The sequence below is a fragment of the Lampetra fluviatilis genome, chromosome 29 (genome assembly GCF_964198595.1).
Source record: "Lampetra fluviatilis chromosome 29, kcLamFluv1.1, whole genome shotgun sequence".
In the NCBI taxonomy this organism is placed as follows: domain Eukaryota; kingdom Metazoa; phylum Chordata; class Hyperoartia; order Petromyzontiformes; family Petromyzontidae; genus Lampetra; species Lampetra fluviatilis.
The window spans coordinates 3,262,475-3,274,743 of record NC_136303.1 but is presented as its reverse complement, the minus strand read 5'-3'; the positions used below and the strand labels follow the sequence as shown (position 1 = coordinate 3,274,743).

Genomic DNA, 12,269 nt, shown 5'->3' with positions numbered 1-12,269 from the left:
GGGGTTAAAGGGCACGCGGAAGGGGGGGTCAAAGAGGAAGCGGGGGGGGTTCAAGCGGAAGCGGGGGGAGGGGTCAAAGAGGAAGCGGTGGGAGGGCCAAGATAAAGTGGGTGGGGGGGGTCAAAGGGCACACGGAAGGGGTGGGGGTCAAAGAGGAAGCGGGGGGGGTCCAAGATAAATTGGGCGGGGGGGGTGAAAGTTACAGCGGGGAGGGGGAGGGGTCAAAGGGCACGCGCGGGTCGCCATGGAGACGGAGCCACCCGAGAGACGCCATTGCAGTGCTGCAGTAATTCGTGAGGTTTTTTTAGTCGTTGCGAGTGAAGATTTCGAGTAGAAGATTCAACATCGCGCGCTTTGTTACGGGACGTTTTCGAAGCGAGGCGAGTTGAGAATTGCGGCGGTGTTTTGAGTGCCTGTCATTGATTCGTAACTGCATCGTGTGGGGAGCGGTGGTGCAGCGGTTAGCGCTACGAACCCAGTGACCAGAGTTCAATTCCCGCTCACGGCCACCACCGGTGACGATTATTTCAACCGGTCCTGGGCCTCCCCTAGGTCGACTCAGCCTCAAACGAGTAACTGGTGTGCTGTGTGAACATCGTCACTGGGTGACAAAGGCGGCCGGGCGTGGTGAATCCAAGTCCCGGGCGAAGCTAGTACCAAATCAATTAAACTTAAAACTTACATTTTAATCGCAACGGTTCTAAGAGTTACCCTTGCAAAGGTATGTTGCGAGGAAGTCGTACTTCGAAGTTTTTATAATCGTGAACACCATGGTAATGTGGGTGTTGTTGATGGTGGTGGTGACGACGATGACGGTGGTGGTGATCGTTTCAGTGACACTTCTGACGGTGATGTTAGTGATGATACTTTTAAGTTTTATTTTGGTTCAGGTAAAACCAATTGGGCAATAACTGCTTCTTTTCGATGGGGACCTGGTTACAGCAAATAAAAACGTCAACAAAAACATCCTAAAAACAATTGTACTGGGTGGTCCAGATGTTTAAATAAATCTTACTTTTAAAAAAAACTTTTAGAGAATTAAACGGGGGTTATAAGACATCTGGGCCACCCTGTTTAATAATGTTCACGATTATGATAACGATAGTGATGCAGATTGAAATTAAGTCATTCAAAAACGTGTTGTTTATGATGATGCTGTTTATTGAGATGATGAAATAAAAACTTAACACATTCGTACATTTTTCTTGTGCACCACTGCCAATAATTTGTTTAATGATGATAATGATATATTGCAGTCGATTGCCCCTCACAAGAATGGACAAGGGACTGATGCGCCAGGCGGAACACATTTGGGGAGCACTGGATGAGCTAGCCATCTCTGACCCCACCGCCTACAAAAATTTCATCCAGCACCAGCTGAAAGGAGCTCGCATCCCTTCCTCCGCAGCCATACCTGATCCCCGGCAACCAGCCGTCGAGAAGCTCCGGGCAGTCGCAGCCCCGCGTGGGACATTTCCAGCAACGATTCTCACGCGACCGCCTGGCGAAGAAGAGGAGGAGGGCATCAGCGACGGCGAGGATGGCTCCCGGTTGGCACTGAAGCTCACCGCTTCGCCCGCATGTAAGAGGAGGAACAATGGGAAACTGCTGATTGAGGAACTGCCCACATCTCCGCCGGAGAGGCCAGAACCCACGCCAATTGATTGCACGGAAGGCGGGCTTGCGAAGGAAAGGCTGCAGGTGACCAAGGGCTTGGCTATGAGACTCGCGCACGCCATCTCGTTCTGATAGCAGTAATAGCGATCATCGCGCATTTATCTGCGATATTTTGATGCGTGTTTGCCTTTTTGTGTATGTTTCTGCGAGTGAGTTAGGGTATGTTTGTGTACGCATGCATGCCTTTTTGATTCCTGCCCATGATGTCTCTGAAGGAACCCAAGCACACTGTGCATCTGGAGGAAAGCGAGGACTGTGCTCCTCGATACATAGTGACCGTCTCCCTCCCGGATGTCACCACCATCAACGACTGCAACCTTGGCATTAGCTTTGTGAGCACCTGACGTTTCATTTCACAATTCTCTCCCATTGCACTGTATGCAAGTCGATAGGTTTATGTTGTAAGTCTTCGAGCCTCTATGTGAGTTTTTGGGTCTCTTGGATGTTAGTCTATGGATTTCTTAAGTATGTGTGTCTCGGCTTTTGTGTATGGGGTGTCTATGAGTGGCAGCTTCTTTATGAGATAAATATTCCCACTATTTCTAATACTATAATGTGATGCGCTGCTGATCAATATAGGCAGTGCAATATAAATAACAAATAACGTATTACATATTTAATTACAGCATCTTGATACGTGGTTTATTTCAGATTCTATATATATCCACATTGTAATTGTATAGTAATGATCGTTTGCGTTGGCTGTGTTTTTGGGATCCACGTTAGGACGACCTGCTACTGGAGGTGCCAGGAAAATACCGCTTGCACGTGACCTTCTCTCGACCAGTCGTTGACGTTGCTGGGTCCGCCAGGTTCTCGGCCAGAACGCGGACGCTCACCGTGTCGTTGCCCGTTGCCACGACAACAACCACCTGAGAAATGACCGCCGCTTCCGGCCCAAGCTGCTCATAGCAGGAAGACAGCGACAGCATTGCTAGATGCGCAAAATTACACAAGTTTGGAAGAAATATTCGTAGATTATGTAACACTTTCTAACATGCAATCAATTCTCAGAAGTATACAGTTAGCAGTGCTGTTTATGCGAGTGATGCGTTGAAAAGAAAGGGCACACAAAGCAAAATTGGCAAGCATAGTCCAGACAGTCATCCAGCCCACAATGCACCAGACAGGACAACTATCTGCCTGCCAAGTAGCGCACACAGTACACAAGCAATATTGTCCCACGTCCGACTGCATAGCAATATATTAGTGAATTCAAATCGCATGCAGCGAATTTGTCGTCGAAATAGATTAGTCACGTATATGCGAAATCGCATAAACCGAACCTGCATACAGTGAGGGAAATCTGTACAGACGCTAATGTTTAGCTGTCTGGGTAAAATGTGTTTGCATATTCTTGGTTCTTTCGGTAAAGTCACGTAAATAAAAAGCAAAAAATTAAAATATAAATAAGAAAATGTCAAAATAATAAATTGTTATTATTTGTATTTTTTTCTATTTATGTGACTTTACCGAAAGAACCAAGAATATGAATTCGTGCAGTCACGAAAGTTTTAAGTCTAAATATGTTTGCATATTCGATACTATTGGTTCAGACTCCCAGAAGTGTCGGCTATGTAATGGTAAATGAAAAATGACTGCATTGATTACAGTTATGCTGCATGCAATTGAGCAAGGGCTTGGTCTGTTAGTGCAATCATAAATATAATTCAACTCGGAAAGGGACTTCTACAGGATATAATAGACTTGTTAATGTTACCATGCAAACACATTTGGCAGGGCATGATTCTCAATTCATCACATTCCATATAGAAAATACTATTCTGCTCTGTCGACTAACCGCACCATCTAGATGCTAGACGAGTCAATGTTGCTATTTTCTTGGGTACATATTTAACGGAGTATAGAAAATACGGATTGTAACTGGTTAATGGGGACTTAAGCACAGTTGTGTATTTAAAAATATAACATTTGAACGAATGCGTTGAGGTTTAATATATATTTGTAAGCATTCTAGGAAATAGTACTCTGGAATATGAAGGTCGTTTGCTCTGAAATATAATCGGGTGCCATGTACGGTATTGCCACGATGTTAATTTCACGGTACGATTAATTAAATATCACGATATGACGATTATCGCGATGTCTCCCTGTGTCGTTGCATTTCGCATATTCAACATGTTACCGTCTTGTTTTTATGCTACGATGGATTTTAGGCACAAATAATGTTTGACCAAAAAGGTATTCAACTGGAGTTCGCTCGACATAAGCTCGTCGTGAATTTTATCAACTATTATTTTACTAGGTAAGGCCCACTGAGCCAATAGAGCTATTTTTCAGATGAACCTTATGACGGGGTCCCAAATAAACGGAAATCAAAATCCTAATTAATTTATTTTTGGCGACTCCGTCCCACCTCGCACATAAACGCCGCGACCTACCTGGCGAAGATCATTGTTGTCATGTCGTCCTCGCTTCGCTTGGACGAATGCGCAGAAGAAACAAAACTTTGATTAGCACATCGTGTAGAGCTCGTCGAGAGGAATAGATTGCCGTATCGTTCGCCTTTAACAGACATAAAATGACGTCGCAACGCAGTTTATGCAAGAGCCGGGGGCTTATGGGACCCTGGGGTCCCGCACAGCTGGCTACAAATGATAGCTCAACGAAGTGGATTACTTACGTGAAAACTTATAGCAGCCAAATACTCTGAATGCATGTTTATCATTTTATTTGATTTCACCTTTATTTAACCAGGTAAAAACAATCCCTTGAGGTTAAAAACCTCTTTTGCAAGGGGGACCTACGTGATTTTACCAAAAGAACCAAGAATAAGAGTTAACTATGCATTGAACTATAGTTGAGAATACATTGCATACATTTACAACTGGCACCAGTGAACGGACCTGAACAATAATGGTAAATTTACAGGGTGCTTCAAAAAAATGTGAACACTTCTGAGAATTTGCAACAACACCACAACAAATGTTTGTGCCTCCGGCCCCTGGAGACCACCTGGAGGAGATTACAGGCACGCGTTGACAACGATGGCGAACAAGTGGGGAGACCCTTTGACTTTTTGAAGCGATTAACATGACGTTTGTTATCGTGTTACAGTGTAGTATTATGCGTTATTTTTCCCATTAAAAACGATAGTCCCGTATAAGTGTTAACCTTTATACAGGTAGAACCTCTGGTTACACCAGCCCACGGATTATTGTGTCCGTCCGTTCGTCGTGCAGGGTGGGGCTGGGTGGGCAGGGAGGGGCTGGGTGGGGAGGGAGGGGCTGTTCACCCCGTGGTGCCCTTATAAAACTCAACGTTTAACCTACTCACGCCGGCTTGTGCCCGCCCTCACAGTCGGGCATATTTGCGGAATACACCACGCCGCCGTTGACCCTGGCCATTGACCGAGCAACCCAACGTTCCTACCAGCTCCCTCCGCAGCAGGAATGTGTTTTGAAGCACCCTGTATAAACTAGGCGTCGGTGAATATGTATTTGACCATAGTCAGAAATACAATAAGCGCCCCTTGATGGCCGCTTAACTATAGTGCTAAATCTTGACTTAAAGCTTTCGTGACTCCAGCAATTCATATTCTTTGGGTCTTTCGGTAAAGCCACGTAGAAAAAAAGAAAATAATAACAATATCACGACCTTTCAATTGCAACACAAGCAATCGTCATCAGGTGAACAAATATGTCGGGAGAGCTGCTGAGGCAGGGTCTTATAAAGGTTTGAGATGGGTGTGGCCAAGGGTAAATGGGCGGGGCTAGATACATTATCCGCCCATTTACCAAGGACAATATGCAAAGTGTTAGGAGATCTCGCGAGAGTGAGAGAGGCTGTGGGCGGGGCGGGGCGGGGAGTGTGGGCGGGGTGTGTGGGCGGGGCTTGAGCGGCAAGGTGCGCCATACTCTCGCGAGATCTTGGGAGGGGTGAGATCTCGCCCCTTGCCCGCGGGCCCGGGAAACCCCGCGCCTCCCTCCCCCCTCTCTCTCTCTCGCCTCTTGCACCGCGCGCCATCACGGTTCGTTCTGTCGGGAGCTCCGCCGGTTTCCTGTTGTGTATTCGCGTTTTCTTTCCCACCTTGCGATCATCGCCCTCGTGACGAGCGTCGTCGCGCCTCGGTCGCTCGCACAGCGCCTCGGCGAGGATTGTTTAAATTGTTAAAATATCGCGTGTAAGGTTTGTGCTCCCCTCCCAACTGTAACGGTGGTTATGGCCGGGTTAGGCTTTGTTGAGGCCTTTTCGCCCTCGGGGCACTGAGGCCGTGGTCGTCGTCCTCTCGCGTGCATTGGTTCGGTGCCCCCGGGGCGGGTTGCATTTGCAAATCCCCGTCTCGTTCTGAATACGAGCGGTTAAAATTTTAAACACGTTTTTAAAATTGTGTGGTGGGCTGATTTTCTTCTTGACAGATTGTGAGTGTGGATTTACTCTCCCAATGCACCGGTGTGCTGTACTAGTAACGAATTGGTATATTCTGTTTACGTGACAAACCTTACAAATCGGCGGTGGCGGGTTTAACGACACATTTACGCTATATAACCCCAAAGAAAGCCGTATTATGGATGCTAATTGTCTTATTTATTGATGTCTTGCGGTTTATTTTAGTTGTGGCTGTCTGGGTGGTTTTCATTTTGAGATTTCGTATGTAGATGATGCGAACACGTGGCAGCGTGCAGCTTAACACTCGTTGAGTTTGGGTAGACAATGTAACCTTTTTGTTGGCTACATTAGACATTTTATCTTTCTTTATGCGACGCTGTTAATGAATACAACTTTAATGTTTAATATATTGCGCTTGTAACACAACAAAACAACACTGAGCGCACGTCTGAGTCGTGAGGTTTAAGTTCATGGCGAGATCTTAGCACTTTCCCCCTATATAACCCTTTCAATCACCTTGCTTGAACAGTAATAACCGATCTGTGCTCCCCTTGGTGGGTGTCGATTTCTGCTCAGGAAGAGAGGACCATTCACACATTTTAACATCTTCGCGCGAGAGCTTGTATGTACAAATATATAACAACTCCCTGAAGCTGACTTGTATCCTAACTCTGCCGGTCCCCTCTCTGTGTGCTGTGTTTGTGGCCCCGCTACCCCGACCCCCACCACCCCGACCCCCACCACCCCGACCCCCACCACCCTCGCTGCAGATGCCAGGCATCACCGTGAAGGACGTGAATCAGCAGGAGTTTGTGAAGGCCCTCGCGGCCTTCCTCAAGAAGTGAGTGGGCCGCCGCCGTCCTCCCCCGAGCCTCTCTGGGCAATGGGGAATGTTAATTTAACACAGGGGCGGGGAACCTTTTTCTACCAAGGGCCATTTGGATATTTATAACATCATTTGTGGGCCATACAACAACATCAACGTAAAAATGAGCCTGTTATATTTGGTCAAATATTTAATTAACTCCTAATGTGATGGCTGGAACTGCTTCTCTTTGGCGAGGCGTGTGATGTTAGCTGGTATTGATGATGTTGCTACTCGCAACTGCTTTTCAGGTTTGCTCCTAGATTAATTGAATTTAGTAGTAGTAGGCCTTCGCGACCAATATTATTCATGGTTAAAGTCTTTTTTGGGTTTGGTCGCGTAAATATAAATGTGTCTGTTAAACCCGCCACCAGCCGACACATCCAGATAGTAAGGTTTGTCACGTAACCAAAACGTGCCAATTCGTTGACTACTGAAGCTCACCCAGCGTGTTGGAGAGTAAACCCACAACGTTTACAAATTGAACACTGTGATGTTTCGGGGAAAGGGAATGTCTCGCGCTGCCTCCAACAACAACCAACTAGCATCGTAGGAAAATGTACGTGTTACCTCGGGCATCGGTTTACGCTATGGTTTTGTAGGAACAAGCAGTTGTACGGTGTGTCTCGGCGTAGCGTCACACAAGGCGGGATGCTGCTGGATGCTTCTAGATGCTACCCACCATGCGCTTCAGTCTTTGCTGAGCCTGCGTTCGCATCTCAAGTGTTATCGCGGACTATGCTTTACCCCCGATAATTATTATAACGCGATTTTTCCACAACGCGCTGTTCTTCAGAAACGCAACGACCACCGCATCATAGGAAAACAGGCTGGATTGAGTTTTTATTATTGACAGAACCAGCCCCCGCCCACGATGCTCGTAATTGAGAGATTGGTGTGTGTGTCTCGCCTGTGCTCCAGGTCGGGCAAGCTGAAGAAGCCCGACTGGGTGGATACAGTGAAGTTGGCCAAACACAAGGAGCTGGCGCCCTACGATGGGGACTGGTACTACGTGCGCGCTGGTACGAGCACAATCGTGGGCACGCAACCGAATGTACACTGAACACACACACGCGGGCGTGGACGCGCACACACCACCCTCCCCACTCCAAGCCGTATAAACTAGTTGGCATGTAATGTACATATGTGGAACTTATTTCACACTTTACGTAGCCAACCGTGCTAATTAGAGGTGCAGAGGTGATGACTACCTAAGCCCAGGGGTTCGATCGCCACAATTCAGTGTATCATTTCGATTTAAGATTCTTTTAGGGCCCAATCACTGACTCTTGCCACTCCACTCCCCCCCCCGTGCCACGTGCTCCCCGCCAACCTCGCGGGTCAAGCCGTATAAACTAGTTGGCATGTAATTGAGTATCCCTAAACCCAGCGGTTCGATCGCCACAATCCATTGTATCGATTTGATTCACGATTCTTATCATGACCCAATCACTGACTCTTTCCCCCTCTCCCTCCCCCGTGCCCCGTGCCCCTCCCCACCAGCCTCGGTGGTGAGACACCTGTACCTGCGCGGTGGCGTCGGGGTCGGCGCCATGACCAAGATCTACGGCGGTCGGCAGCGCAACGGCACCAAGCCGAGCCACTTCTCGCGCGGCTCCAAGAACGTCGCTCGCAAGGTCCTGCAGTCCCTCGAGAGCCTCAAGATGGTGGAGAAGGATCCCACCGGGTGAGAAGCCCAACTCCAGTAACCGCACGTTACGCCACCGCGCGCACATCTGCATGGCGACACGGTCACCCGCATCCCCCACGGCGTCGAGCTGGGTTTGCGCGTCACGCCTGCCTGCCAAAATCGCCTGCCACCTCAGCCGTAATTGCCCGAGATACGCCGTCATTCTATCATGCTTCGGTTGAAAAGTTTTGCTGGCTGGCTGGTGGGACGGATTGAGGGAGGCGACGGATGGATGGACACGTCTAAAGAAAGTGCGGGCATAGGTTTCAACCAATTGGGACTGTGCTTCCGATAGACATACTTTTGTTCACCTTTCTTGGCAAGGGAGTAATGCTTACGGTTTTGGAAGTGTGCATTCATTTCCTTCTACGTGTATAATTATTGGTGTGTTCCAGGCTTTAGCCCAGATTGTCAAGAAATGACACCCCGTACGTATTGGGGCGAATTATACATTTTTACTTTTCAGATTGGCCACTTTGCTTAGCTACGAGTGTACAAGGGGCGTAGTGGCTCGCACACTGGACTATGATCCGAAAAGGTTGGGTTAAATTGCTGCTGCAAGATCACATCAGTGGAAATTGGTATCGATAACCGTTAACAGTTCTAGGCCTCTACTGCATTAACTCTGCCTTAAAATTGAGTACCAGGGGACGTTTGTTTATGCAAGTGTCTGTGGGTAGGGGTGCTGTGGCAACTGTGATGTGCTGCGAGATTTGGCTTACCCGTTCTCCACACCAGGCTGTGATTAATCTTGGCAATTGATGTTTCTACGTAGTCTGGGCCTCCCTTAGGTCTCCTCGGCATATAATGATCACTTTGCACCATTGTTTCGGAGATATTAGCCGTGGCCTGAAATGTACTCGGGATGCAGGGTTCATAGGGCATTGCACTAACAGCTTGCGCCAAGCGCGTCCTCCAGAGTTTAGATGAAGTGCGTATATCTGATTCCGTCTAAGATTGGGTGATACCATTTACAGATACTGCACTAAATAGGGAGAGATCGCAAAGAAAATCTAATTTTAGGAAGTCTATGTCAATAACATTCTCTGTAAAGTATCACTTTCATAATATTCAGTTGCCTGTTGAGAGTCAGTGGATCATTCGAAGTCACACTCACCGAGTCTCAGACTCTCACGAGGGTTCTGCATCGAGATGTTTGGCACCATTTGCCTCAAATGAGCATTTGGCTTCATGTGGGAGGAAACTCGGCAACCCGGAGAAATCTCACCCATTTGAGAGCATTGCACTCAAAGCTCTGCTCGGGTAGATTTGAAAATCCATCGCTTTACAGGCTTCCGACCACCTCGCAGCGCAGTGTGCCACATTTGTATGTTTGTAAGAGTGCGGAAGTGTAGGGTGGTTTTTTGTTATTTCACACTTTGCATTGGGGGGGGGGGGGGTAGATGGGCAGCAGGTGTGGTGGTTTATCCGCACGCTGGGGTTCGGGGGAGCGGGAACTGTGTCGCTGACTCGGTGCCGTTTGTGTGTTCTTTTCAGGGGAAGGAGGCTGACACCCACAGGGCAGAGGGACCTCGACAGAATCGCTGGACAGGTACGCACATTCGCACACGCGACAACCACCGTTCACAACTCTGATTAGCACGTTTGGCCACGTACGATGCTATAGAAGTTGAACATACATGCGCCACTTGAATGGTGCCGGTGACGTCCCCACGGCACCTGTGCCAGGGTTAATTGACTGTGCGGTGACTGGCGGCACATTGATGTGTGTTATCCACCCAGTGCACTTGCTTGTTGTGAGCTATTGTGCACACATACATGCAACGAGTACATTCTAGTAAAACTTCACTCGCGTGCTCTTAAGAGGGGGGGGGCTGGTTAAATTGATTACCAGGTGCGTGGGAATAGTGAATGTTGCGTCTTCGTGTAAAATTGGGAATGTTATATTGAGGTTTTACTGTAAACGTGTTTGTACACGCAAACGTGCATACAAATAATCGCGTATGCATAATACACATGAATGTTAATTTAGCTAGATATACCCACAAACATAAGTGGAAAATTACCGATCTGGGTGACCCTGAGGGCACGAGCAAAACTATAGACGGTGAATCTATGTCAATGATGGCCTTTGTTTACACATAATTTATTCACCAATCCATGCCGTAGTTTAATCATCTTCAATGGCACCTCACTGCTTTACATATAAACTTAAGCATGCATTTGTATTTGCCTGCTTTGAGTTAAATGACTTCTTGATTAAATAAATGCACCTTGATGCTGTTCCTATTTGAAGGAACCTCTACTGGTGCAGTCATGTCCTTGGTTTGCTACAGAGGGAAGTCTTAAACCGCTGTGTGACCTGCTTGCATTATGTTGATCATGAACGTGGGCGTTGACAAAGAAAGCAGAACATTATCTGAAAAGTGTGCGAAGAAGGGCACAGCGAGGTGCATGTTGGGAATTATACTGAATAGCTGAAAAAAAATCGACGACCAGAATGCCGTGTGTCTGAGATGTGGGAAAAAAATTCTGCTATTGTGGAGGAACGGCGTGTTGTCGACTTGTCTAATTGTATAGTCACCCGTGTGCTTTACTGGCACAGTCGGTGATGGTTTCTCTGGGCTGGGCTCGGTTTCACTGCTTGCCCATTGACACTGAATTCAAGCGGAACTGCGTGTGCTTTTTTGTACTCTGGTGTGTGCATGATGCAGGTTGCCGGAGCAACGCCAAAGAAGCACTGAGTGTGCGCACCTGTTCACTCGCATGGAAACCAGATAAATAAAATCCACATTCTCACAATGCTGTCGTCTTGTGTTGGTAAAATCTCGTGGTCGCATTTGGAGAATGTTGTGGGCCGGTCTCTGCCACGATTCCTATACCTGGCAGCCCCTTATCAGTGCCCTACCTTATTAGACCAATTCAGACACTTATTGGGCACCCTGTGCCCTTATAAATCTCAACGTTAATCCTACAAAGTTCCATCACAGGGGAGAAACACACATAGACCAAACAATGTTGCCCTTATTGAAACGGCTGTACATCACATGGACCTGGACTCAATTTACCTGTACCAGAATATGGGTTGACGGATATGGAGTTTCCCCTTTTTCAAAATTTGGTTTCACACATTGCAATCAAAAACGTAGGCGGGACGAAAATTTGACGCGACGTTTTAATTTGTCAGCAGCCCGCTTCCTGGCTTTTGCCTCGCAAGTATTTGAAGGCAACTACTGCCCACTGCGTGCCAAGACTCCCAAGTAATGTGGACAGTCACAGAATTGCCACTCGTAGCTAACTGAGAGAAATTGGGCCAACGTGAGTTTACTGGTTCTTAACCTTACCCATCAAGGAAACCTCTTGGGCCTGATGAGTGGGCCTATAAGACTGGTCACCATTTATACATTGCGTACACTAAAGATGAAAGCATCCCACACGTGAAACATGTTACACGAGGACGTATGCACTCGCTGAAAATGGAAAGAATGTGAAACGGGGCAGTTTTAGCACAACCATTTAAAAGTCCGTATATATTTACGTGCAAGTCTGCAGAAAAAACTTGGCGCATTTTAACACTGCTTGGACGGCACGCATGGAACTTACAAGCCCAACCGTTGGGAGAAAATCCCGAACAATAAATACATAACACTGATCCCATTTCCCCATCCGGTTACCGAAATGCCACAATTTTAAATGTACAAAATTTGCGAGGTGACGAAAGTTGCT

At 47.3% G+C, this 12,269-nt stretch overlaps 2 protein-coding genes across 2 annotated transcripts; both read left to right on the top strand.

Moving 5' to 3' along the window:
* Nucleotides 1-237: 237 nt before the first annotated feature.
* Nucleotides 238-3,773, top strand: LOC144943052 (PIH1 domain-containing protein 2-like). Its single transcript, XM_078870219.1, has 4 exons — nucleotides 238-380; nucleotides 1,257-1,701; nucleotides 1,893-2,009; nucleotides 2,404-3,773. The coding sequence occupies exons 2-4, from the start codon at nucleotides 1,276-1,278 to the stop codon at nucleotides 2,551-2,553; spliced, it is 693 nt and encodes a 230-aa protein (XP_078726345.1). The 5' UTR covers nucleotides 238-380; nucleotides 1,257-1,275; the 3' UTR covers nucleotides 2,554-3,773.
* Nucleotides 3,774-5,589: 1,816 nt separating this feature from the next.
* RPS19 (ribosomal protein S19) lies at nucleotides 5,590-11,345 on the top strand. Its single transcript, XM_078870001.1, has 6 exons — nucleotides 5,590-5,668; nucleotides 6,798-6,868; nucleotides 7,814-7,914; nucleotides 8,396-8,579; nucleotides 10,080-10,134; nucleotides 11,258-11,345. Exons 2-6 carry the CDS (start codon nucleotides 6,798-6,800, stop codon nucleotides 11,285-11,287), a joined length of 441 nt encoding a protein of 146 aa, XP_078726127.1. The 5' UTR covers nucleotides 5,590-5,668; the 3' UTR covers nucleotides 11,288-11,345.
* Nucleotides 11,346-12,269: the final 924 nt, after the last annotated feature.

Coding starts and splice junctions, on each gene's coding strand:
- RPS19 (XM_078870001.1), top strand. CDS start 6,798: ATGCCAGGCATCACCGTGAAGGACGTGAATCAGCAGGAGTTTGTGAAG. Junction 8,580..10,079: donor GTGGAGAAGGATCCCACCGG/GTGAGAAGCCCA, acceptor TGTTCTTTTCAG/GGGAAGGAGGCTGACACCCA. Junction 10,135..11,257: donor TCGACAGAATCGCTGGACAG/GTACGCACATTC, acceptor TGCATGATGCAG/GTTGCCGGAGCAACGCCAAA.
- LOC144943052 (XM_078870219.1), top strand. CDS start 1,276: ATGGACAAGGGACTGATGCGCCAGGCGGAACACATTTGGGGAGCACTG. Junction 1,702..1,892: donor TTGCGAAGGAAAGGCTGCAG/GTGACCAAGGGC, acceptor ATGTCTCTGAAG/GAACCCAAGCACACTGTGCA. Junction 2,010..2,403: donor GCAACCTTGGCATTAGCTTT/GTGAGCACCTGA, acceptor GATCCACGTTAG/GACGACCTGCTACTGGAGGT.